This window comes from Sturnira hondurensis, unplaced genomic scaffold (genome assembly GCF_014824575.4).
Source record: "Sturnira hondurensis isolate 20B ecotype Veracruz unplaced genomic scaffold, ASM1482457v3 Scaffold0009719, whole genome shotgun sequence".
NCBI classification, from domain to species: domain Eukaryota; kingdom Metazoa; phylum Chordata; class Mammalia; order Chiroptera; family Phyllostomidae; genus Sturnira; species Sturnira hondurensis.
This window is the reverse complement of record NW_028082350.1, coordinates 14001532-14027039: the sequence shown is the minus strand read 5'-3', so window position 1 is coordinate 14027039 and position 25508 is coordinate 14001532. Positions and strand designations below refer to the sequence as shown.

The following is a 25508-nucleotide window of genomic DNA, read 5'->3' as shown; positions in this document are numbered from 1 at the left end:
AGTAAAACTTATGTGTGGTGATGGCCAGTGGCACAGGGGCTGGGGGATTAGAGGGAGGTGGACAAAGGGGGAAAATGGGGACATCTGTAATAGTGTCAACCGCAAAAGTAAAGTTAAAAATAATTTAAAAAATGAAATAGCAGAAAATAAATGATCCTATCCCTGGAAATATTCAAAGTAGCGAACCCTACTATTTCTTTTGCCTGCAGTTTCCATTCTCTATCCCCTCACCCAATCAGATTTGCCTGCAGTTTCCATTCTCTATCCCCTCACCCAATCAGATTCAGTAAACAAGAACCTTAATTCCCAGCACTACAACCACAGAACCATTTGATGGAAAGTAAGAACAAGGGAAAAACGAACTATTTTAATAGTCCCAATTTTAGCCGAACTTACTCCTTTTAGGAAATCCCAAGAGCAGCCTCCTACTACAAATAGGCTGAAGAATCAACGTAATCAACTGTGACTACATCTGTAAGAGGTTCCACATGTAATCTTTCAATCATAGAAAAGACATACACAGGGCAATGATATTTATTACACCACAGGCCAAGGAATTCCTAGAGCAGATCAATATTTGCATCCACATAAATAACAATGAAATAGAAAACTTTAGTCTTTGAGCCTCCAGGTCACAGAGCCACGGGCAAAGAGAGAATTTACGGAAAAGTGATGATATTACTGAAGTTAGAGGTGAAATAAACAATCTAATGTCTAATAATAGCCAATTTTCTGGCTTATACCCCCATACAGAAAAACAATCAAATTGAGATCAAGTGTATTGCATGCATAGCGCTTTTACCGAAACAAAGCCATGTTGATTGTTTTTAAAGATTTCTAAAAATGTATGGCATACAATTCTTCTTTTACAAAAGATTTTATTTATTTATTTTTAGGGAGAGAGAAAGGGAAGGAGAAAGAGAGGGAGAGAAACATCAGTGTGTGGTTGGCTCTCACACACCCCGCACCAGGGAACCTGGCCAGCAGCCCAGGCATGTGCCCTGACTGGGAATTGAACCGGGGACCCTTGGGTTTGCAGGCTGTTACTCAATCCACGGAGCCATACCAGCCAGGGCTACAGTTCTAAATACAACAACATATGGGGTACAAAACAAATTTAATAGAAATTTTCCCCTGTCATTGAGGGGAAAGAAAGAGAGAGAAAACTCATGGACACGAACAACAGTGTACTGGCTGTGGTGGGGGGAGGGGGCACTGAGGGGGGTAAATGGTGGTGGATGGAGACTTGACGGGGGTGGCGAACACACAACACAGCGTACAGATGCTGTGTCATAGAATTAAACACCTGAAATCTGTATCATTGTGTTGCCCAGTGTCACCCCCATCAATTCAATAGAAAGGAAAAAAAACAGAGAAAACACAGTCATGACCACATGCGTGGGTGAGCGAAGCGACGCTGCCTTTCCGGGGAGAAGAAGGTAACACGTTCATCACCCCTTGTTGGTGACCCAGCAAATGCCCTTGGGACAGTCCTTTCGGAAGTTGCTGGCGCACTTACTTGCATTGCAGTTTTGCCCACAGTTAAGCAAAGATTTTTTACAACAATTTGCCCCAGCCTCCCAGCACTTCATCATCTGTATAAATTAAACACCAGCACAGCGAACGCCCACGGGCAGTCATAATGTATCGTGTTAGCCACGACATCTTTCCCCTTCATTGCCAAACCTTTGTATCCAGGGACCGACAGAGACAGGTGGCCAGATTTATTTTTAGCTTTATTTTAATTCCAAAAGGCCCACCTTTTGGCAATAAGGATATGCCCTAAAGGTCGGCAATGAAAGGATAAAAAGCAGAAAGGACACTGGTAGCAATCTGCCATTTTAACAGGTCCAAGTTCCAAAGGGGGGAGGACACGGGACAGTCCTGAGTAGGCCAGCGCCTGCCTCTGGGGTGCCGGTCCCTCTGCCCGGGTGTGCACAGTTGGTCCTTGGGGCTCATACCTGGACACTGGAGGCCTGGGTGCACACAGCAGAATGGTCGTCAGAGGTACTTTCAGGGGCTAAAGGATGATCCCCCTGGCACATCTGATTAGACATCGCTGCCAGTTGACTTCTAAATCCGTGCAGACCGACCACAGGGCAGCTGACATTTACTTTCCATCCAGGTAGACTTGCTGTTCGAGGAGCCCCAGAGGAGGTACCTCTCCCTTCGGCTTTATTCCAATTCCACTTCTCTCACAAACCCAACCTGCCCCAGGGGATTGCTTCAACGCAAGGGTTTCTCTGGCCTCTTCCTGGGACCAGCGACTCTCTAGTGATTCCGTACTGCATTTGTTTCTACGTTTCCAAACTGAAGGGGAAATCAGCTCATTTTTCACTGAGTCTTACCAGAGTTCCTACCCGCTACATTTGGGGCAAATGATTTACGAATGCAGGGCGGTTAAAAGATAGGGCTGGGATGGGACTAGATTGCTCAGGCTGGTGGAGTTTGCTTCGTTCCGTGTTACGCTATGAAAATTGGCACAGGCTGACTCTGCAGATAGTACGTTAAGCACTAATTCAAATGTGCAGTGTGACAGGTACCAGTGCTTGTTGCCTCTTTGTCATGAGGAATCACAGAGGCAAGCATTTGGGCTATTAATTGCAGACAGAACAAGAGACTGTGTTTAGTTCACAAGCAAAAATAAGCAAAACGGGGAATCGAACCTCAGGCTCCTTTCAGGGAGGGGCAGCTCCATGGTGTGGCCACACAGGGTCACGTGGTTTCCACGCTCGGCTGCCACCGTGTCAAATTTCTGAACAAGGGGCGCTGCATTTTTCTTTTGCGGTGGCCCCTGAAATTAGCTCACCTGTCCTGCCTCAGATGCGTGTGCACGATCAATCTATTGTCCTCATCTACTTAACAGAAAAGGTCTCATCCACTCACTCACTCAGTAGCTGTTTGTTGAGACCTACTGTGTGCTAAAAAATGTGAGAAGCTCTAAGAAGACAGGTCTACTCATTACCCTCATGGAGTTAGCAGGAGAAAGAAATCAACGAAAGAGTGAAAAATAACATTTAAATAAGAAAAATATTTAAGCGCTCAGCTGACCTTCAGGGCTATAAACAAAAACTCCACGGGGCATGTAAAACAGAAGCATTCCTCAGCTGAACAAACACAGCCCACTCGGCTGCTCTTCTTAGTCTTCCTCTGTCCCCTTCTGTCCTTCAGGTCAGGAGCCGAGGGACAGAGCACAGCTCCTCCAGGCCAGTCAGTGCTGAGGGCCAATCGCCGATCACGGCACCAGGGGATCGTCCGACAAACGGGGCAAAGAGCGGTGAAGGCACTTCCCACACAAGTGAGGGAGTGAGACGCGACACACACACAGCTTCAAACGTACCATGCCCTCCACACCCCACGAGTGGCCGTCCCACCGGATGGACCGTGCTGAGCATGGTGACCCTAATGAACTTGATGGCTGCTGGGTCTGCTCCTCACTCACCACCTCGATACTGATGGTTAGAGTTGCTCACGTTGTAGCCAGAATGTCCTGGCGGCTTGCTGGACAGGAAAGGCTCCTGGTCAACAAAGACCGAACAGAGGAGGTTTCCGAGTACCTTCGCCACCGTTCATGTGGACACTGGCAGCGTGTCTCAGCCCCTGTCATGGACCGTTTCTCCTTTGTCTTTACAGGAAATGAGCAGCCAACTTAATTTCTGTCTGGAGCACATGGCTGAATTGGTCACTGTGGGGTGACGGGACACAAGCACCGTTCTAAGGACCCCTAACCAAAATGACGACATCGACGTGAAGTAATAGCTGTGACCTCGGTATGGCACCGTTTTCAGTGACTGATGATGTCAGCGTTGCCTGCTGGTTGGAACGGGACTAAAACAGGAACAGGTGAAAAAGGCACTCTTTTGAAATTAACTTGATCAGACATGTGTACATTGAAACAGATCTTTAAGCATAGGGCTACTGACATCTAGAATAGAAAATTCCATACGTGTGTCTTTTGCTGTAAGGTATGGATACCGATGGACAGCCCATATGGACTGCTGGGAGTGGGCTGAGGGCGGGGAGCAGAGGGGCCACTGGGGAGACAGAGCTAGGCCGTGGGAACGGGACCCGGGAGCTACTTGTCCGTCGAGTGACATTTCTTGGGACGAGGTCAGAGGTTTGAGGACGGAGGGCATGCAGCCAAAGAATGCCTGCAGGAGCAGGCCGTGGTGAGGACAGCATCTCCCAGCACTTCCGTGGGACTTCGAGACCCATTGCCCAAGTAGAGGGTGTGCCTTGTCCATGCTCCCTGCCCTCCTCTACCTCTCCCACCCCACCCCACCCCATGCGTGGGTCCCAGTCAGTCCTGGCTGCAGACTCTGTGCCCCACCCACTGAGGCCGCCCTGGCACAGTCTCAGAGGCCTTGCCAAGTTTCCAGGGTCCTTTACTTAGGCCTTTGGTTCTGCGGCTCTTTGCGGGCGGGCGCTGAGTGCAGATAACTCGCTGTACGTGGGGACTGGGGGCATGGAGGTGCGCAGTTGATGCAGCACCATAGCAGTCTCCCCCATCGGCATGGGTGGCAACCTGGAAGAGCTGGACCAAAGAGGCCTGTCGGCCTGGCCTGTGGAGAGGAGGGAGTGGTTGGAAGGCAGACCACCCCAGCCCCAAGCCCCCTGAAGTGCAGGAAAGCTCCTGGCCTGTGCCATACTCAAAACAAATGGAGTCCCAGGGGAACAAAGAAACACTGACTCTTGTTTGGCTGTCTGGCTCACTGGTCGCTGCTCGGGACCTACACTCTGAGTTGCACTGACCTATCCTCTGCATGGGCCATGTGGCCTTTGTAGTCATGTGGCCCACAGCCTGCAGGAGGGAGTCTGGCTGTCTGTCTCTCTCACTGACCTGGTGGAGCAATTGCCAGTGTGTTTCTGTGCTCTCTTGCCCCGGAGCACATGACCTTGCAGCCTTGGCAGCCGCCTGGCTTATGGTTGTATTGGCCCCCCACGCAACCTCCTGGAAGGAGCCTGAAGCCAGGCGTCAGCTGGGAACAAGCTACGCTACCTGGGTGACTGGTTGGCAGCCACGGGCGGGCTCCAAAGGATCGTACTTTAAACTGAAGCAGGAACTCTGGGCACTGGCTTTTGTTTTGATCTTGCTGAGGGCCACTGGGTTTTATTAGAATTCTGCAGAGGAGATGAGCTTAGAGATGGGGAGTCTCCCATTCTCCCAAAGGGTTCAGCATATGAATAAAAACCTCTTTCCTTTCTCACCAGCCAATGCCTTTCGAGTCGGCCTTTTGTGGCAGAGGACACCTGAACCTTCTCTTTTTGTTTGGTAACCACATGAGTACTGGACAGAAGAAGTGACCTGGCCAAAAGAAAGGGGGGTAATTCACAGTGTCACAAAGAGAGCACAGACCGCAAATTAGTACCTTGCACAGGTGAGTACGTAGATTTAAAATTTTCCAGAATGATTTTAAGCAAATCATCAGTCAAATAAGTATAGCAGTAGGGATAAGTACAGAGTGTGCCGAGACATTATAGTAGGGGCCTGACAATCGCACGAGGCAGATAGTGCTGTGCCCACCGGGCCTCCACTAGTAAGTACAATGTTGATAAAGTGGAAAGGATGCCCACAGCAGGCAGGGTTCCTTCCAGCTGTGCAATCAGAGAAGGCTGCCTGGAGGAGTCCACATCCTAATCTGGCCTTGAAAGACAAGTAGATTTGGGGCTTGTGAAAAAGGGAAGAGAAAGGTGAAGGAAATAGTTTCTGTACAGGAACCAAAGTGGGACTGGGGAGAGAGAGCACAAGAACCACCAGAAAGCCCAGGCCGGCCTGAGCAGAGTGCCCAGGAAGGATGTCGGTGGATGGTGACGAGACGAAGGGAACTTAGCGGGGTACTGTAGAAGGTCTTTATCCCCCGGGAGTGACCCAGGTACTCTGAGGGCCTTGAAGGGCCATGACCACAGCCGGAAAGATGGCTCAGGAGGCAACCTGGGATGCTGTGGAGGGAGGGGGGTGTGCAGGAAGAGAGCCAGGTGTGCAGGAAGGGAGTCAGGCGAAAGGCAGACACTCACCGGGTCTCCTGAGCCACTTAACACCAATGCCGTGCCCCTGGACAAGACCCGAGAACAATATTTTATGCCAAGTTTTTTTTAATGGCCGCTCAGAGATGATGACCACCATAGTGGCATGTTTCAGCTATATCCAGTTACCCATTAACTATTTCACAGTGTGTTCAAGACAATAAAATTTCTCATTGTTCTACAGGATCCAGCCTCTGACAGCAAAGTAATTCACTGTTTTATCGCACATTCTTCTGCCCCGTTTCTATCTCCCATTTCAAAAAGCATTTTATCTTCCTCTTACCATATAGTTGGTACAGTTTTTAAAGAGTTATATATAACCATCAAAGGTATTTTCCTTTTATTTGGTTCAAATCCCCTGAGGTCTAGAAACGAGAGCTCCCAAACCCCTGCACTGAGCTCCAATCTTAGGAAACTTCCCCTGGACATCACCTGCAAAGGCCGCTGGCGAGATTATTTTGTGAAGATAAAACAGCAATCCAGCTGAAGAACTCAATATGGAGGCTTGTTTTTGGCGGAACGGCGATGACCTCCCTCCAAGGGGGAGTCAGTGACCAGAGCCAGGAATTGATAAATTGCTCTCCAGCTCACACACCTGAACTGTATTTTCTTCTTTTGTCCTCCATAGTCGTCTGTCACGATTTCAAGTGCAAGGCTGCAGCGGGGTTGTCAGACTAACTGGGAAAGTGCGTACAAGAGTGTGCGGGATGTTATAAAAGGCTGCATTAAAAGTGGACTTGAACCCGAAACACTTTTACCCTGGTTATGCACGAGGGATACAAATACAGACAGGCAGTGACCAGGCTACGGATATGAGGGACTGGATTGAAGGACAGATGGAGTGTTTACAGTGGTATAAAAACATCACCACGGCGAAGCAAACCCACACTATGGGGGCACGCACTAGAAAAAGAAACCCACTTGTTCAAACACTGAGAATCTCTATAGGGATGTGTATACTGCACCTCAAATGTGTGATCTGTGGCAGTCACATGGAGCCAGTGAAAATTTTGCAGGGAAGAGTCACCCTGGTTCGCAAACTGGCTGGGAGGGTACCTAGCAAGCTCGAAGTAGATGGCAGCATAGCCAAAGTTCTTTCCCCATCGTTTTTGTAGTCATTTCTTAGCCTGCTTCATTTCTTTGTCCCTAATATCTGGAATGCTGCCTAGCACCATGTGAGATTCTGTGCATATTTGTGTAAAGAATGGACCATACGAAATTGTTCAGGTAAGCTTAAGTTTGAAAATTGAAGTTAACTGAACTATTAGGAATAGCCGCCACTCATTGGGAACCTGGTTTTCCAGGCCTGACACGGTGTGACTCGCACGTATCTGACCGTCACGACAACCCAGTGAGTTAGTGTGACCGTGAGTAAGAGGTGCAGGAACTGAAGCCGAACGTTAGGACCTTCACCAGGACTGTTAGGCAGGGCAAGAGCCTCCAGGTCTGAGCCATTCTTACTACATGCTATTCTTGCTCAATGTTAAAATGCAGTACAATATTTTGCCATAAACGGGGGAAGCTGGGCAAGGACCCAACTGGATGAGGATAGCCAACTATGAAGGAGAAATCGATATGTAATTGACTACTGTATACTAGTGGTGCTTAAGCCTCCCTTCGGGGAGACAGAGCTTTGGATAGGAAACCCCTGTCTCCTTTATTTGCTGTAAGTAAGTAAAACTACCTTGCTGACAACTACTTGTCATATTTTTTTTTTAATCTTCACCCGAGGACATGCTTATTGATTTTAGAGAGAGGAGAATTGGGGGACAGGCAGGGGAGAGAGAGAGAGAGAGAGGGGAGATCTATATGAGAGAGAAACATTGATCAGTTGCCTCCTGCATGTGCTCCAACTGGGGATCGAACCTGCAACCTACACGTGTACCCTGACTGGAATCAAACCTGTGACCTTTTGTTGTACGAGTCAGAGCTCCAACCAACTGAGCTGCACGGGCCAAGGCAACCGACCACCTCTCGTTCCTGAATGGAGCACCCCAAGCGGCGAACCCCCTGAGTCTGGAAACAGGGTTGTGGAGCTGACAAGAGCCAGAATCCAGCTCCATCTGTCCAAACCCTGTGTTCACGCGCCTTGCACAACACCACATGGCCGAAGAACAAGCTGAACACACGAACAGAAGGCAGCACTTGGAGATTGGCTAATATAAGAACAAAAATACTACCATTTCATCTTATTTGGTGTTACAGAAACATATTTTTCCAGGATCTGACTGCATGTGAAATTTGGAAGCATCCCACGTGGTAAGAAACTGTTGATATTCTGATCTTAGGCTGTAAGTAATGCCACAAAAACAATCTGCCACAATTTACAAGCTTAATCAGCTAAATAGAGAATGTAGAGAGAAATCAAAACATTTCCCTTGTCCAATATTCTCTGTCATCTTCGAATCTCACCAGACGGCCAGGTCAGCCTTGACTGGACTGCAAGGTCAATGCCACGCCAGACACAGGTGCGTGGGGCTACGCTGAAGTCAAATGTACGTGAAACGGTCCCACACAGGGGAGGACGAGCTCACGGCTGCGGGATGTAGTGGAACCTACTGGGCACCACGAGCAACAGGCAGCCCAACCGAATTTTAAATGGTGCTTCCCTGGACACTACAATCAGGGAGCCACCAGTGGGAGGCTGAGATAAATGAACCAACTGTCTTTCACCAGGAGGTCAAAATATTCCATCAAATACCGCCTTTACGCATGAGATTCAAACCACACAAAAAATAAAAAGGTTAAAATACATACCCTTCGCACCTCTGCTTGTTAACTGCATGGCCATTTCCAGACTCTTCGTGTCAATGAACATCATGCAAAGTGATTTTCCCCCTACCTGAATTTTTCTTTCAATTACGCCAGAAGTTGCAAGAAAATAGGACATATTCCTTCAAAGAGCAAACTTCAGAATCCTGCTCCATCTGCATAGTAGCTGCTATGCACTGGACACCATCCTAAGGGAGGCTTAGAATTGCTGATTGAGTTATACAGAGCTAGGAGCTTGCCTTCCAATCAATACAGCTAAAAGTAAAAGAAAGTGTCAGGGTTTGAAAGCCTGTCTTTTAAAGAGTAAGTGAAGCAGCCCTGGTTGGTGTGGCTCAGTTGGTTGGGTGTCATCCCGCAAACTGAAAGGTTGCCGGTTCGATTCCCAGTCAGGGAATGTGCCTGGGTTGCGGATTCAGTCCCCAGCTGGGACATGTGCAGGAGGCAACCAATCGATGTTTCTCTCTCACATTGATGTTTCTCTCCCTTTCTTCTCTCCTCCCTTGCCCTCTCTCTGGAATCAATAAGAGAAAAAAGAGTAAACAAAGTAACCCTCTCATATGAAGGTTTTCAAAGAAACTATTTTCATAGATGTATATGAAAAATGTATTTTTTGAAAACATATCTTCATATATGAATTGAATATCTATTCAATCAAATATTGAATATATATTGAATACATAATTCATATATGAATTGAATATATATTTTCAATTTCAGATTGAATATATAATTCATATATATAAAACCTGATCTGCCCTGGCTGGTGTAGCTCAGTGGACTGAGCGCAGGCCTGTGAACTAGAGGATCGTGGTTCAATTCCCAGTCAAAGCACATGCCTGGGTTGCAGGCCAGTTCCCCACAGGGGACCCACAAGAGGCAACCATACATTGATATTCTCTCCCTCTCTCCTTCCCTTCCCCTCTAAAGATAAATACATAAAATCTAACAAAAAGCTGATGTTTCTCATGAGCTTTTGGCCTGTGTTTCCAACTGGTCACTCGGCCTTCCACCTTCAAGTCCCATCAGAACCTGAACCGCACCCACCCAGGCCAAACAGAAAAACAGACATAGTTTGTTTTTCTTTCTTGAAGAAAGAACAAACTTTCCTCATGTTGTCACATCCAGTATGTCTACACTTTCAAGCCTTGTAAATACCTGGGTAACTTCCCTTAAGGCTGGAATTGATGTTCTTCCTCAGAGCACTGTCAGAAGAAGTAACTCTCAGTTACTTAGAAGGGACGAGGGAGACAAGAAAGACATTGCCTTGATTTCGAAGGACTGCAATTTCCCATTGAAGTTAGGTATTGCAATGCCAAATAAGAAAAGCGAATCAAATGATCAGCAACAAAAAGTGATGTCCTAACCTCATGGAAGAGAATGTGAAAAACCTTCTATTTTTAATACAAGCCCCCTGGGCACACATAGGGGAGGAGAGGTAATGTGGGAACCTCGGATTGTCCCGAGGACCAGCTGTGGCCCCGAGTAAGGAAAAGCTACACCAGATTTGACTATGCATTCGGCTCCCACTTCCCCCACACACATGCTGGAAAGCCACGGTGCCGGAGGGGGCCCAGCCCACGTAACCCGGAGAAATACGGGCATGCCCCTACACAGCAGCCCTCACCAGGAGCACCTTATCAAATGAGGATGACACGCAGCCTCAAAATCACACTGTTTTAGGACCCAAAGACACGTTTCTGTTTCTCAGAGATTTTATATAACAAGTATATGAGAACTATAAATTACGTTGGAGTGACAATATTATTGTAAGTCACATTTTCCTGTTTCCTTTAATTATGAGAGACTAGAAAAAAATGAAACAGCCTACTTTCTTATATGAACAGAAATACAGAACGACCGAGGCATTCATTCATTCGTTCATTCACCTATTCATCTAAAGACAGGAGCAGCGAGACCTACTTGCCTCTCCCTCAGAAATGTCTTCAAAATTCTTTTCTCTGTATTCCCACAGCTTTCATGAGATTCTCTGCATCTTACTCTACCGGCTCTCACTGCCTTTTCTGGTTTCGGGAGTTCCCCAAATCAATCTCCACTCTCCACTGTTACCAGATTGCATAGTCCCTAAGTCAATGTCAACCACAGCCACTGAGAAGCTGAAGTTCACTTAACTGTAGAGTTCATTGCATGGAATGTAAATTCAAAACCTGACCCCATCTGTCCTCTCCACTTTTACCCTTTGTCCCATCCTCCCTAAGTCACACCTGGTCGATTGCCAGTCCCTGAACTCCCATAAAATTTTTCCCTAAGTCCTTGGCTTTGAAAAGTTCTGGGAGGAGAGACAACTGTTGTCAAAGATACTGTCCAGGAAAGAGCTAGAGAGGGAGAAACGTCTGGCTGTCCCCGCCTCCACTGGCTGCATGTAATCGAGATGCCAAATGTCAAGTCTCCTAACATGGATGGCCAAGCAGAAGGGCAGAGAGGAACATGACTGCTCCACTTGGCTACTGAGTGGGCCTTGCTCACCACTGTGCACGGCAAACACGGAAGTGTGCGTGTGTACCATGCGTCTTCGGGCTGTGATCACAGCTCACACCTGGGCTGCCTGCATGCGACTGTGCTGAAGTGCGGAGCCCTTGTCTCAATTTGCATCCTAACACCTACCACCCTATTTGGCATGCAGTAGGCACTCCATGAATACTGCTAGGCACCCGCAGACACTATCCCCTGGTGTAAAACTGACCACTTCCCTCCCAAAGCTTGTTCTGCTGGCCATTAATTCAAATGGGTGTTAATGCATATTTCAGGTGGATGGGACTCTGCCATTCTGTATTAGTTGTTGAAAAACAGTGTTAAAATGAAGCTTTTAGTCCATTGGAGTTGCTGTAACGAAACAGGACAGACTAGGTTCAAAGTTAGAGATCAGCTCGCCAGCATGGCAGGGTAGGGCCCTGTTCTGGGTCGAAGACTTCTTGTTGTCTCCCCCCATGGCAAGAAGGGCAAGCGAGGGTGCTCTCTCCAACTCCCAGTGTAAGGGCGCTGGTCTCATTCCTGGGGGCTCCACCCACATGACCTGATCACCTAGCAGAGGCCCTGCCTCCTAATGTCATCCCCTTGGGCATTAGGATTTCACCGAATGAGTCTGTGGGGAACACAGATGTGAAAACCATGGCGGTTGGTTCCTTCATCACAGAAAATAAGTAAAACCCAATCAGGGCTTTTAAAATGTCCTTGAAGAGGAAGGCATGTTATACAGTAGCATTTCAACATGTAACTGAAGAGCACGCTTTTCCAAAGGACTAACATTATACAGGGCACATTAGTTAAGGGGATATTGCTTTAAATGTCCCCGTTTGTTAACATTATTTTATTTCATCTTTGAAATATTTCTGTGAAGTATAGAAGAACAAGGTCACAACTTACTGGTAAAAATATGGCTAATAAATATTTGAAACTAAATAATACTTCCAGTAGTAATTGAAAATATAAGCTGTTGTTTGCTATTCTAGTCACTGCAGGACTAGAAAGAAAACATAAATTGAGCTCCTGCTCTGTTTGAAGAGGAGCCATACAAGAAAAACAGGGAGCCAGAGAAAGTAGCTTTCTTCTTATCCAACAATATTTTATGCCTCTTTTGACCATCAAGGTACTTGGTGTTGCCTGATTATTAAAAAATTTGATACACAGGTCGGTTCTGGAGCTGACAGTTACGATTTGAGCTTCAGGGACTCCAGGAGCAAGTCACGAAGTGGTGTGACGTCCACCATATAAAGAAGAGAGAGGCTAATGAGATGCCCCGCTAACGAGTCGGCAAAGTCAACGTTCTGGAACTGGGGCCAAGTGACTGTGACACGGTGATCTTCTAAAAATAACCCCTCGGGAGAGCACCAGGCTCCGTCAGAGCGATCTGACTAGAACTTTGTTCATTTCGATCTTCATATTTTATTGATCAAGACTGACAACCCAGAACACCATCCTTCACTTCTAAAGAGAGGCAGAAGGCCGTGGGTCTTGTTATTTAAGGGGAGGGTCCTCTGGCATTAACATCATCTTCACTCTTAACGGAGGATTATTGTAAAAGCCTCTGACAGTGAGTCATATGTGCTAGAAAACTTGGCCAGCATGCAATAATGAAAGAGCAGATTCTCCTGTTAAGTAATTTTTAAAAGACAGTATGTGCGTTTGGGTCAGGTGTGTCGGCCCGTTGCTCTCTCGGTCTCCCTGCCACACAGACCACTATCAACACCCACCTGTGCTGCGCTCACTTCTCCAGGAGCGGCAGGATTAGTTTATCACTCCAAGTGGTTCTGTCGTCCTGCACATGGAAACTGAGGACCACAGACGCACTAAAAATGTCCCGTGAAGGGACGTCTTATCCATAATGGTCAGGAATTCTGAATTCGATACGCAAACAACAGGGAGTGTCAATGAATACTCTATTATGGTGACAGTATTCACAGCTCAGCCAGTAACTCATGGATGGCTCGGGGCGTCACTCTCTAAAATGCAGTGGCCTCCGCTACAAAGAAAAAAAATCACCTGCCTCACTGGGGTGAAATGAGAACAGAATAGAGTCCACAGATCGCTGGTCCCTTTGGCGTGCGGCGCTCAAATGAGTCAGAAAAACACTTGATACTACACTTAGTGTGCAGTGTACCCTCCCCCTCCCCCGCTTACCAACAGGAGGTTGGTAAGAGGCCATCAACTCACTTAAAAGGCTCTGCGAGTTCTGCTTCGATGAGATCTATGAACTTTCCACAGCCAAGTGTTTCTCAGATCTACTTGTTCCCAAAATGATTTTGCCTCTTCCTGTCACCGCCTATTGGTACACCCAGGAATCGGGGTTCCTCAGAGCACACTTGAGGGTGATGCCTTCAGAGCCACCGAAAGGCGCACCTGAATGACAACCCGAGGGAAACTTCTGGACTGGACTCCGCTGTCCTTTGCCATGGTGCCCGACACACGGCTCTGGGAAAGTGAAGGGAGCCGGGGCGTTGGAGGACCGACCGTGTCGTCACACTGACGACTCGGACCGGCAACGTGAAACCATCTAAAGCTCTCGGGTGTGTGTTTTAAGTGTTTAAAAATAGGAATAGTTACAAATGGACACTCCTCTGTTGGTTTCCTTTGAGAATAACAATATGGTTTTGCCAGCCAGTGAACCAGTTTGTAGCCCGTGAGTCAGCGAGGCTAACCATCCCTAGTAACCCTGGCCTCGGCCGAACGGGGCTGCGGCGGTGTCAGCTGCTGCTGGTACCAAAGGGGAGAAAGTTAAACATCAAAAGAGTCTCTTAGAAAAACTGCGTAAAGAAAAGGAAGACTTGATCGTGCCAAAAGTTAAGGAAATAAAATAATCTACACAATTAAAAAAAAGGCTTGCATAGCTTCAAATAGGACAGACTCAAGTGCAATGGATAACTCCTTCTTCCACCAGTTTTGAGAATAATGATCATTATTACTTTTGACTTCAGAGACACAGTCTAAGAAAGGAAAAGCTAGGAACTCAGAATAAGGAAAAACTGAGCACGCTTGGCAGTAAAGAACCTCAGGGACCTCGAGCTGGCCACAGCTCCCTGTTCAGGGCACCGGATGCAAAACATAGCCCTGGAATAACAGCTGGCTTGTAATTTGCAGTTGGAGTCACACGTCAAAATAAGCGTTTCCATCTAAGCATAGTATGGAAAAGATGTGGGTAGTCTGCCTACGGGCCGCCCATCACCAGGACCAGCTCAGGTCGGCAAAACACCTTAAAGGAGAACGCAGTTAGGAACCACTTTGCTCCTTGCTGCTGAGAGCACATCTTCCCCAAATAATGACACTGGACGGAAAGGAACTGACAAGCCACACAGAGCTTAACAGTTGATACAAGTGTATGTCCTGGAAGGTTTTAAATGAGTAAAATTGGCTCACGTTTCTCAAAATGTGTCCAGAACCTGAGGGGGGTTCGTTGAAAGCACTTCTCGTGGGCCCCACCCAGGCCCACTGAGTCAGACTCTCCGGGGCAGGGTCTTGGACTCCCCACGTGGAATAAACTCTTAGGTGACTTTTAGGGCCACTAGAGAGTTAAAAGAATATTGTACTAATTCTGACATCAATTATTCATATGCAGAACTTGGAAGCTTCATAGGAAAGTCTGAAAACCATGAAAAACTTTCCAAATTAAGGCTTAAAGCCCAAGTTCTCCTGGGGGAAGAAAGCACACACACACACACACACACACGCACACACACACGCAACCAAAACAAAAATCCCCCAAATCTGGTGTCTATGCTTTTTTGAAATACAATTTTAAAACATCATTAGGTACAACCATGTAAGATATGATGCCTTAGATGTTATTAAAGATCGGTGCATTCGTCAACATCCCTGCCTTTAACAAATGTGGAGCCAGGCCACATGCTATGTGTGGCACAGGCTATTGGCCGTCGGCCCCACATGTCCCTCCCACTTGGTCCTGGTTGGCCGGACCCTGCATGCCCTGTTGCCTTCTCCATCTCAAGCAGGTTCCTTTATATTATCAGTGTGCATGGGACAGGCGGTTGTGGTGGCAGGTGGATCTGCGGCCCTGGAAAGTACTACTACCCAGCGAGAGTGCCACATCTTCCCCAGGGGTGTTTGAGACCAGGTGGCTTGGCCCTTAGTCAAAGCTGGTTCAGGTATCGCCCTGCCCAGCGGCAGCGGCTTAGATGGGCTCGTTCCTGCAGGCCTGCCTGGCCTGGTCACCCGGCTTCTCCCAAGTGTACGTGGCTTCACAGAGCTGGCCAAGGGCTGCCTGGGCTGGACTTTGTGGTCCACAGCATGGTCTTCATGTCTCTCAGTTTGTAATTCCTCACTGAAAATCCACTGCATGAAAACTACAGAGGATGTATTAAGGTTTTCTTTTTAGTTCTCCATCTATAAAATCTTGTTTCTGGTAAAGGATAATGGTAAATGAAAGGATATATATGATACAGATTATGTAATGTATATATAATATCTTATAATATGTATAGAATATGTATTAAGAGAGAGAACTAAGTTCTGGAAGTACTTAGTCTACCAGAAGTCACATTTTTAAAAACATGAAATAGTTAACTGAGAACAAGAAGTGGTCTCAGAACTATCTGGGAACTGTATTAGAAACATGAGTTTTCGGCCCCCTCACCCTACCAAATCTAGTGGATCAGAAATTCCCGGGGGGCCCCCGAATCTGTGTTTTATAAAGCCCTGCAGGTGATTCTGATGCATGCTAAGGTTTCAGAACCACTGGCTTGGATTTCTAGATAACTCACCGGCACCTTAGGTTGTAGGTGAGAGGGAGCCGAATGAAGCATCTACAAGACGCCGTTGACAGTGGAGCAAAAGAGACCTGCCTGCTCTTCCCGCTGGCCCAGAAAGGCCTGGGTTTCCTAAAATTAGAGCTACTGCAGGGAAGACACTGCCACTATAAAGCCACTCTGCTCATTAATGTGCCAACACATCCTGTATCTTATTGCTCAGCTGCCACTTGCCAGAGAACCTGGGTATGAAGGAAAGCAAAGTGTGGCGTATCATATGACAGGTCAGGTTTAAAGCAGGGTCGGGGCGGGGGCGCCTAAGCCCTCACCCTGAAGGGGGGAAAGACAGGCCCAGGTGGGATCGCGCTATGGGGGGGGCCTGGAAAGGCAGGAGTGCTTTCAGGGACAGAGGAAGCGATACTAGGAGAAACACTGTCAGCGTCCCGGGCATCCTTGGGCAGCCCTACACTACCAACCAACCGAGGAGATGGTCTCCCACGGCCGCTCAGAACACAGGAGTGTCTGCACTGAAAAAGCTGTTTGCTACTGCTGGGCGCTCGACACCCATTTTCTGCATATGTGCCGCTCCTATCCACACCGCAGGCGGATTGCTCTGAACCTGGGACTCTCTCGGGGGCCTCCACACGACAGTGTCCGGAGGGGAAACCTGCAAATTCAGATGCTGGCATGTGCGGGCCTCAGCGGATGGAACTTCCTTACGTGGCTTCACGACGTTCTTACTACAGGCTTCGTTTGCAGAGCCCATAAATAACATGTTTTACCAACACATCCATTAAAATCTCCGTCACAGTACTTAATGACTACAGCAGTATTTGAAAGCACGTCATTTTCTATTTGACAAACAAAAACAGCATTAAAGCCTCAATTTGCTCCTAGCACATTCCCACACTATGCGAACGCTAACATATTTGTTATACCTTCTATTTTGCAAAGGCTTTTGACATGCCTTTTAAAAACTCGGTTGGGGGTAAAAACTCAACCCAGACTTGTTTTTACAAACGAGGACAAAAACACGACTTAAAATATAAGAGGGAGACAGTGGCATGGGAAGTTTATGTTCTAGTTCCTTCGGAGAAGACAGAAGTCAAGGGAGGAGTCCTCCCCTAGGTGGCCAGTGTCCGGGTGCAGAGTCCCATTTTGCATTGGTCTGTCGGCCGACAGGTGACATTTTAACCTCTAATTAACCACAGCAAGATTATTCAAAATTAAGGTTGGCGTTTTTTGTCCTTTAAGTAGTCCCAAAGTGCCGCCGGAGTCTGTCGCCTGATGCCACACCATATGTGTGCTCTCTGGACCCAGCAGGCAGCTGGCGCGAGGCAGGGTGCCCCTGGACTCTGCCACCCTGCCACTTCCTGTTGTTGCTGGAACAACCCTAACCTGAGCTAAACATAACCCTCCGGGTGAACCATTTTTAGCAAGAGCACCCGCCTTAGGGCCCAGTACCCTCCACGCTGACTCTGGTCCCGAGGCACGGCCATCTGCCATCTGCGGAACTCACAGAACTCACTGTGGTGGGCTTCTGTGATCTTCTTGAAAGCCACCCAGCTTAGGAAACATTTCATAAAATGAAATGATTCGCCACTGAAGGGGATATGAATAAAAACCCAAACCCTTAGGAAATGAACAACAGGGGGAATCTTTTTTGACCCTTTTTTTTTTTTTTTGCTTCTCTCAGCTGGTTTACCATGGCATGACAGCAATTAATGGCAGACTTCCTAAAGCCTTCTCCATCATTCAGCTTATTTTCTAGTTTTAAATTTACTATCATTTTGAGCAGTAGGGTGTATTCGCCTCCTTGAGCCCTCAAGAGCTTTGATTCAGAAAAACCCTCTTAGGTTTTACATTCGAAATTTTTTTTTGCCAAATATGAAATATATATGGGAAGTGAGAGAATACCAACTGTTGGTCATACATTATATTCTTTTCTTAATGTCAGTAAAATTACCAAGCCAGGGTTCATGAAAAGCATACACAAAGAAAAACACAAGTCCCTTTTAAATATATATATATATATATCTTCCCTCCTTGGTCTTTCTCCTTGGGTTTTTCTGTAAAGTTAAGCATTTAGCTCTGCACGATCCAGAAAATCTATACACAGTTTACAGAAGGAAGCATAAATCTCATGGGCCTCAGATTCACTTTCTGTTGCCTTCCTTCATCGTATGTTTAAAGATAATCAATAAGAAATGATTTCTCTTTGTAAGCATTTTCCTGTTCTGCCAGAAATAATAGCAGTCCCTGCCCTGAAAGTAAAGGGAGAAGAGGGAAGTAACATGCACCGTAAGAGGCGAAAAAGAAACTGCCCAAGCGCTTTTCCAGAGCCCAGAGAAACCAAAACAGCCAATCAAGCGTATTCTCGACGAAAAAGATTTAAATACTCCTGGCATTCGTTTTATTCTTAACATCCACGGCATCAACAAGTTTTCAAACCCTGGATTTATGCCGCAACTTCCAACAGGCCTTTTCTGTTTCATAGTAGCTGTGCTGTATCTCTGCATGAATATACGTAGCACACACACCGCGTGTGTCAATGTGAAACACTAAGGCAATAAAGAAAGGGCATTGAAGTGCCCCAAATTGCCTTCTAGGGCAGCGTGAGATGGAAAACTACAGAGGAAAAAAAAAACCAGATGAAAACAAAATTACATCCGGCAGGGAAATACGGAACTGCAAGCAACTTCACCCCCTTTCCAAACACAAAACTTTGCCCACTTGCAGTTTCATCATCAGAATTTTTTTACTGAAAACACTATTGAAAGTTTTACACTAAATAATCTGAAATCATCTGCTGGGACTTCTCCAATACGCAGACTCCATCTCAAAACTATCCATTTTTAATTGTTTTCTTCTGGATTTTTCACAGAAGACTGGAAGAAAACAGCAAATGGAGTTGTAACAGACTTTTCCTTTGTAACGAAGTTACAAATATATTTGACACATTTTCCTGGCTTTCCCCCCTTCACTCTGTATTATCTACGGAGGTTGTCATATTCCATCAGGGTGGATTATAAATCAGAAAGTTCAGCCTTTCAGGTTGAAAAATGGAGGTGAAAGGCACAGCGGAAAATATATAAAGTATAATTAAAACCATATGACTGGAGATATTGAAGCAGTACTTGTTGGAGAAAACCCAAGTAAAAATCAAACCTTTTCTGGTGTTAGTGAGACTCTCCAGTCCATTTGGGACAAGCACACATCATTTGCTAAATATTCTTTTTTTTCCCCTTAAAAAGCAGGCATACCCAGGGAAATGAAACCCTAACAAGGCAGTGGAGGCCGTACAGCTATCCTTGTAGTGACATTCACAGTTCTTACCATAAAACAGATCTCTTATTTAAAGCAGTAGTCACGTATTTAGAAATAGAGTTTAAGATTGGGTAAGAGTTGATTTTACCGGAGAATTATAGACTTAAGATGACTACGTGGAATCAAAAGCCTTTTCTACGTTTCTCTGACATCTTCATCATTCTAGACCTGAGAATTCCAGTAAGACACAGAAAATCTAATTACTTACTGTTGGACACAAAGAGTAAGAAGTGATGGAATGCAAACTGTCTCCCCTGCTACATCATAAAGGACCTAAATGCTACTGCCCCACGTAGGTGGCACTTAGCAGGCAAATGGTGCGTGTGTGTCCAAGGATGTATGGAAATGAAGAACTCTCCACGTGGTCAAGCAGTTCTGGTAAAAACCTTTGACTCTGGTTGTCTATCACCAAAGCCATTCGGTCTCTTTCTCCAGAGCATTCCAAGTGTCAATTATAATAATCTCGGGAGACCGCGGGAACACAATTTTCAACACTGCTTTGGGATTCCGGTAAACAACTCAAGTGGAGCCAGTCACTTACCCCCCAGAAACTGGATCCCTCCAGCCACTCTCCCCACCGTCCTGGAGATGAGCTCTGACACGCAGCAGCCCATGAGGGCCGTGAGAGCCACCAGCAGGAGGAGGCCGCAGCCCAGGCCGGTCACGATGGTGCAGATCCTCCATTCCGCGCTGGGGATGCCCTGGAAGGAGGCATAGCGCCCACATTCTTCCAGCATCACCATCATCTGCCGACTCTTATCGTGCACAGGGTATGAGCACCGCCGGAAAGTACCAAAGGACACAGGCTTGCCCAGCTGGGACCCCCAGAGCCAGTAAGGCATGAAGAACCCCACACAGGAGGTTGCGGCACAGAGGAACGAGAGCAGAGCCCAGATCACCCCAGTGCAGGTCAGGCTGGATGCCATCTTTCTCCGGGCAGGGCGATGAGGACACAGAGGGACTGTGCTGGGGCTGCTGGGGCTGCAGGAGTGGGTGAAGGTGTCGCACCCCTGGAGACGGGAATTGCGGGTGACAGTCCCCTCTCCTGTACTGCGCAGAGTCTACGAAGAGCACAGCTCTTCAGTCTTCCTGGGCCTCCACGTCCCCTCCGCTGCAGAAAGGGCAGTGACGATCCCTGGGAGAACAACAAGAAACAGTGAGGGTCTCGGGTTTTTAGTGAAGTGGTAGCACCAATTCAGCGGGTCCGCAGCTTTCAGTGAATGCACCTTCGAACTTGCCTCAAGACTTGGAAAGTGGGAAGAACTTAACCTTCTCTGTAAAGTCTCTTTAATTCAAGTTTTGCCAAACTAGCCGAAAACTTCGTGTCTGGATCTCCTATAAATGCTCCCAAATTAACTCTGATAGCTATTTACTTTAAAAAAATATATGCATGACTTCTATTTGCAAGTGAATTCATGCCATAGACTCACATTAAAGTTATGCAGCATTTTTATTGGCAGTAAACACAATTCCAAATATCATAATCAAATGAACCACACCATGGTTTGTCTACTTGGTTTGCAAGGTCATGCTCACGATTTGTAGTTAACTTTTCTGTGTCCCTTTGGGTGCGTTAACTCCCTGTGGGGAGTCCACATAAAATAATTAGTATAATTTTCACAATTGCAAAGCACGGTCAATTGAACAAACTTTATGGACCATCTACACACTTGGAATGGGTGGAGCTCTTGACCTTCCAACGCCCATCCCGTAGCATTTGGGAATTCCACTGTACCTGTCCTCTCCTACAGTAGAAGAAGGAAAGCCAGTGCAGGACTTGTTTGCATAGCTGCAGTTTTGATTCACTGGTTCTGATAAAATTATTGGAATTGTCTCTCCAGGTCAATTATAGTCAGTGTCTAATTGAAAAATAATACTCTCCGCTACCCTACACTCAACCCCAGTCATTCACATAGTTCCACATACGCCCTGGCGGGTGCGGCTCAAGCACCTGGGCATCCTTGGGGGCGGGGCCGGGGGGAGCAAAAGATCACTGGTTGGATTTCCCGTGAGGGCACAGGCCTGGGTTACGGGTTCGGGTCCCAGACTGGGCGTATAGGACAGGCAACCGATAGATCTCTCTCTCTCTCATGCATGTTTCTTTCCCTTCCTTTCTCCCTCCCTTCCCTTCTCTCTAGAAATAATTAATAAAACCTTTCAAATAGTTCCACATGCATTTGACGACCACCACCTCCCTCCCTTTCCAAGAGTCCCTGAATCATTTCCCACTCTTTCCATATAAAAAATACAGAAGCACAAAGGTCACGCACCCCCGAGTGCCAGTGCCAGAAGTCTCAACTCCAGCGTGCAGAGTCCCCGGCGAATGTCCCCTCCCGGCTTCCCCTTCCCAAGCCTCGCCCCTGCGGGTTCCTCTCCACCCACCGCCCCCTGCTTAGTCCGGGGGCGTCAGTCCAGGGGAGCGCTGGCTACTGTGGTTTTTTAAAAATCGTGTCAACTGCGGTCAGCGTCTGCGTTAGCGACTAAACTTGTCTGTCTGAGTCACGAGGCAGGGGAAGATGAGTGGGGGTGACAAGGGCCATCACCGAGAGCAGGACAAGGAGCACGGGGCGTCCGCGGAGACTGGCTCCTGTACATCAGTCCCCTGCCGCGGCCTCTCCCACCCCGCCCACACCCGAAGACGCAGAGGGTCCCCGCTCCAAAAAGAGGGAGCGGGGCGTCTTCCAGCCGGCCTGCGAAGGGAGGGGACAAAGATGGGAAGGCGGCCACCCCCGGAGGCAGACGCCCACAGCGGCCGCGGCGGGCTGGGAGAGCCGGGCGGGCGCCCAGCGCAGGAAGTCGGGACCCCGGGGCGGCACAACTCGGGGGTGCGGGGCCCACGCCCCACGGGCGGCTGGGCGGTCTACTCACATGGCCGGCGGGCGGCGGCCGCCTTCTGTCCCCGGGCCGGGGCGCGCACTCAACTTGCTGTCTTTTCCGGGCGGAACGTCCCCCGCCCGGGAAACCGTCCTTCCTTCTTCGCCGCGGTCCCTAAGGGCCACGGAGACTCGGGGCCCGACTGGGGGGCGAGGGCAGCGGCCGGCTGCCGGGGCGCCTCGGGAGGACCGGCTGCGCCGCCCCCAGTGCGGCCCGCGCGCCCCGCGGGTCTCCGGCGGCGGCGGCTCGGGCGGATCGCGGGGCGCGGGGACTCGCTCGCAGAGGCGAGGACCTCGCTCTGGCAGGCGCGGCACGCACCGCCTCCTCCCGCGGCCGCCCGGCCCTCCTCTTTCTCCTGTCCCCTCCCCTCGCGCCCCGCGGACCCGGAGCCGACGGGCCCGGGGCGAGGCGCGGCCGGCGGGGACCTTTCCGGCGCACGGGGAGGGGCGCGCCCTTCTGTCCGCTGGGATCCGAGCCTGTCCCCGGGGGCGGCTCCCCGGGCCCCGAGCCCCCCTCCTGCTCTGCTCTCCTTGCACCACTTTCAAAGGGGAGAGCGGGGGAGGCGGGCAGACGGAGAGAGAAGTAGGGGAGAAAGTTGCTTGTCTTCTGGGGTGCTCGCGAGGGGCACGCGTTTCCCGTTTGCTTCTGTGGGTCTGGTATTTGGGGTCAAAGCCCCGGTGGCCTCCCGCCGTTAGGGCCGGCAGATGAGAACCGGGGCCTTGAAGACTGGGGTCAAGCGACCCTGTGAGCTTGAAGGAGCCCTGGGGAGGTGGTCACTTGGTGGGGGGGGGGGCGGGGGGAGGCGCACAGTGCGGGCGTGGGAATGAGAGAAATAGGCAGCCCAGGGCTCATGGGTTCAGGCCGGCAGCCCTCTTTCTAGACAAGCCAGGGAGGGGCTGGGAGAGACTCCGGCAAAAGCCTCCCTCGCCCAGGACTCTGCCTCTCTTTGGGAACTTCTTTCAAAACGTGGCTTTCTCTCTCTGTCTCTCTCTCTGTCTCTCTGTCTCTGTGTCCCTCCCCCTCTCCTTCTCCCCCTGTCTTTTCACCTTCTCCCCCTCCTTCCCTTCCCTTCCCTTCCATCCCTCCATTCAATCTTGCAGTACCTCCGTTGGCTTCCTTTTCTAAGAAACAACTGATGTTTTTCTTCCTTTCCAGTCTTGAACGTGTGTGTGTGTGTGTGTGTGTGTGTGTGTATGTTCCATTGTCATTAGCGCTAACCCCTTTGGAAGTTCAGGGCTCTGTTCAGTGACTGCGGAAGTCACTGCTGGAGGCAGTGATTTAAGAATGGTGCCACCGGGAATAGTCGTGTCTGAAGCGCGCGCGCTCGCGCGCGCGCGCACACACACACACACACACACACACACACACCGTCCCTGGATATAGTTTGTGAAGTGCTTCTTCAGGGTGATTGAAAGGAATAAATGGGTAGGTGTTTGTTTCTCGTGGTACATTTTAAATGGTGCCGTCAAATCTGGCCACGGTGGTGTACTTGCAGGAGGTGTGTGTTCTTTCATTACTGTTTTGGAAGGCTGTGAGTAACTGGCCCCTTTCAGGGCAGAGACCCGTGTAAGAATACAATGCATAAGACAGAAACCTGTACTTGAACAAGAATTAAATAAAAATTATATTAAAAAAATACAATGCAACTGATAAGCCTCCCAGACAAAAAAAAAACCAAAACCTGCAAGTGCATGTGAAGTTTGTGATTCTCAAGGGGGAGAAGCGAGATTCCGCTCCCCATGCCCAGCTGGTGCAGGTGACAGGCATGTTTTTGATGATCGTGGCCAGGCAGGTGTTATTACCCCTGTGTCTAGTGGTTAGAGGTCAGGGATTCTTCTGACCATCCTGGCATGTGAAGGACAGCGCCTCCGAGTTATTGGGCCCGAAATGTCTGCAGTGCCAAGGTGGAGAAAACCCATTTCAGTGAAATGTCAGATGGGTCCCTGGTCCCTGGCAGCCCACCCTCGAACCCCAGACTTGGAAGCCCAGGTTGAAGTGATTCACGTTGTCTGGTACAAAACACTGGACTCTGAGTTCGGTGACAGCACAGTAACTGGCTTCCAGTTACTGGACACACCCTCCCACTCTCCTTAGGGACCATGTGCCCACAAAATGATGATGGTGAGATGCGGACTGGCCCTTCACTCAACCTGCCGAGGACATGGCTCGGGGACCTTTCCCGTGCTCAGAAGGGTTTTAGGCCCTGACCTGGGTGGCTGAGAATAATTCCTTGCTGTGTCACTCACTTCACTAACTCTTCCTAATGGGTTACTCCTTTATCTAATCTTCAACAAAGAAGGACAAAAAGGGCAATTGTGAGAAAGGCACAATTATTACTTTACAGAGAGGTGGTTTTGTTATCTGTGTTCTATTAAACAGAGTAAATGCTATTGGAGAGATTTTGCCTAAGATGAAAAAGAAGAGAGAGGAAGAGGCTGAAGTTTTTAAAGAAATGTATTAGGGTGGAGATCAGTTATTTGTGAAATTACAGTGTGTTGTATACAGAACTCAAATTCTAACTCAGACAAGTGAGTTTTGACAAATGGCAATCTTCAGAGCCTAAATGATCTCACTTGGAAAAAGAGGTTAGAATAGATGATTAGGTAGGTACTCATATATGAAAAGGAGTTTAGGGGTCACCTGACTTTGTTCAAGGGCGCAGTTTCACAGATGATGAAGTAGAGGCCCAGAACCCTTCCCGTGTCTTACCCGAAGCTGAGCCTAGAACCCACGAATTCTGATTTGTCTCTTCATTCCACCATGTAATTATCTTCCCAAACTATAAAATCTTCTGAATTACTCTTTGGGCTGTGTATGCTTACTTTAAAGGCTAAATGCATTATATTGTGAAAACCCTTTCATTAAATTTGCACCTTCAAAGGATCTTTGAATGACTTCCCAGCCAGAAGTGCCCACACTGCCATTTCTACCTCTCATTCTCATTCTCATTGAGCTTCCCAGTGGTCGGAGGGTAGTCTCACAGATTCAGGAGACGCAACTGTGATGTGAAAGTGCAAGGGAAGATGCAAAGCATCGATGACAACACTTTTGGCTGGCTACCCAGTATTGATTCTCAACCTACTCTCCTTCGTTCAGTGGATACTTTTCTAGTCCCTCTTAGAGCTAGTGGGGCAACATGACCCTGTTCTAGCCAATAAGGTCACCAAGGAGGCCTCTGGGAAGACTGTATTCCCTGATAAAAGGAGGAGGCCTGAGAGAGAGAAGGTTCTCTCACTACTCTGGCTCCCTGTAGACACATTCTTGAAGGATGAGATGTTTGGAACTGTGGCAGCCTTC

General features: G+C 48.3%; 1 protein-coding gene across 1 annotated transcript in view; it reads right to left on the bottom strand.

The window, feature by feature from the left end:
* Positions 1–22560, bottom strand: part of LHFPL6 (LHFPL tetraspan subfamily member 6) — a 144639-nt gene extending 122079 nt beyond the window's left edge. Inside the window, exons 1-2 of the mRNA XM_037057609.1 lie at positions 22206–22560; positions 19879–20472 (exon numbers count right to left, since the gene is read on the bottom strand). Coding sequence (XP_036913504.1) covers positions 19879–20263 — 385 coding nt within the window. The 5' untranslated portion in view covers positions 20264–20472; positions 22206–22560. The remainder of the gene's footprint in view (positions 1–19878; positions 20473–22205) is intronic.
* Between the last annotated feature and the right edge of the window lie 2948 nt (positions 22561–25508).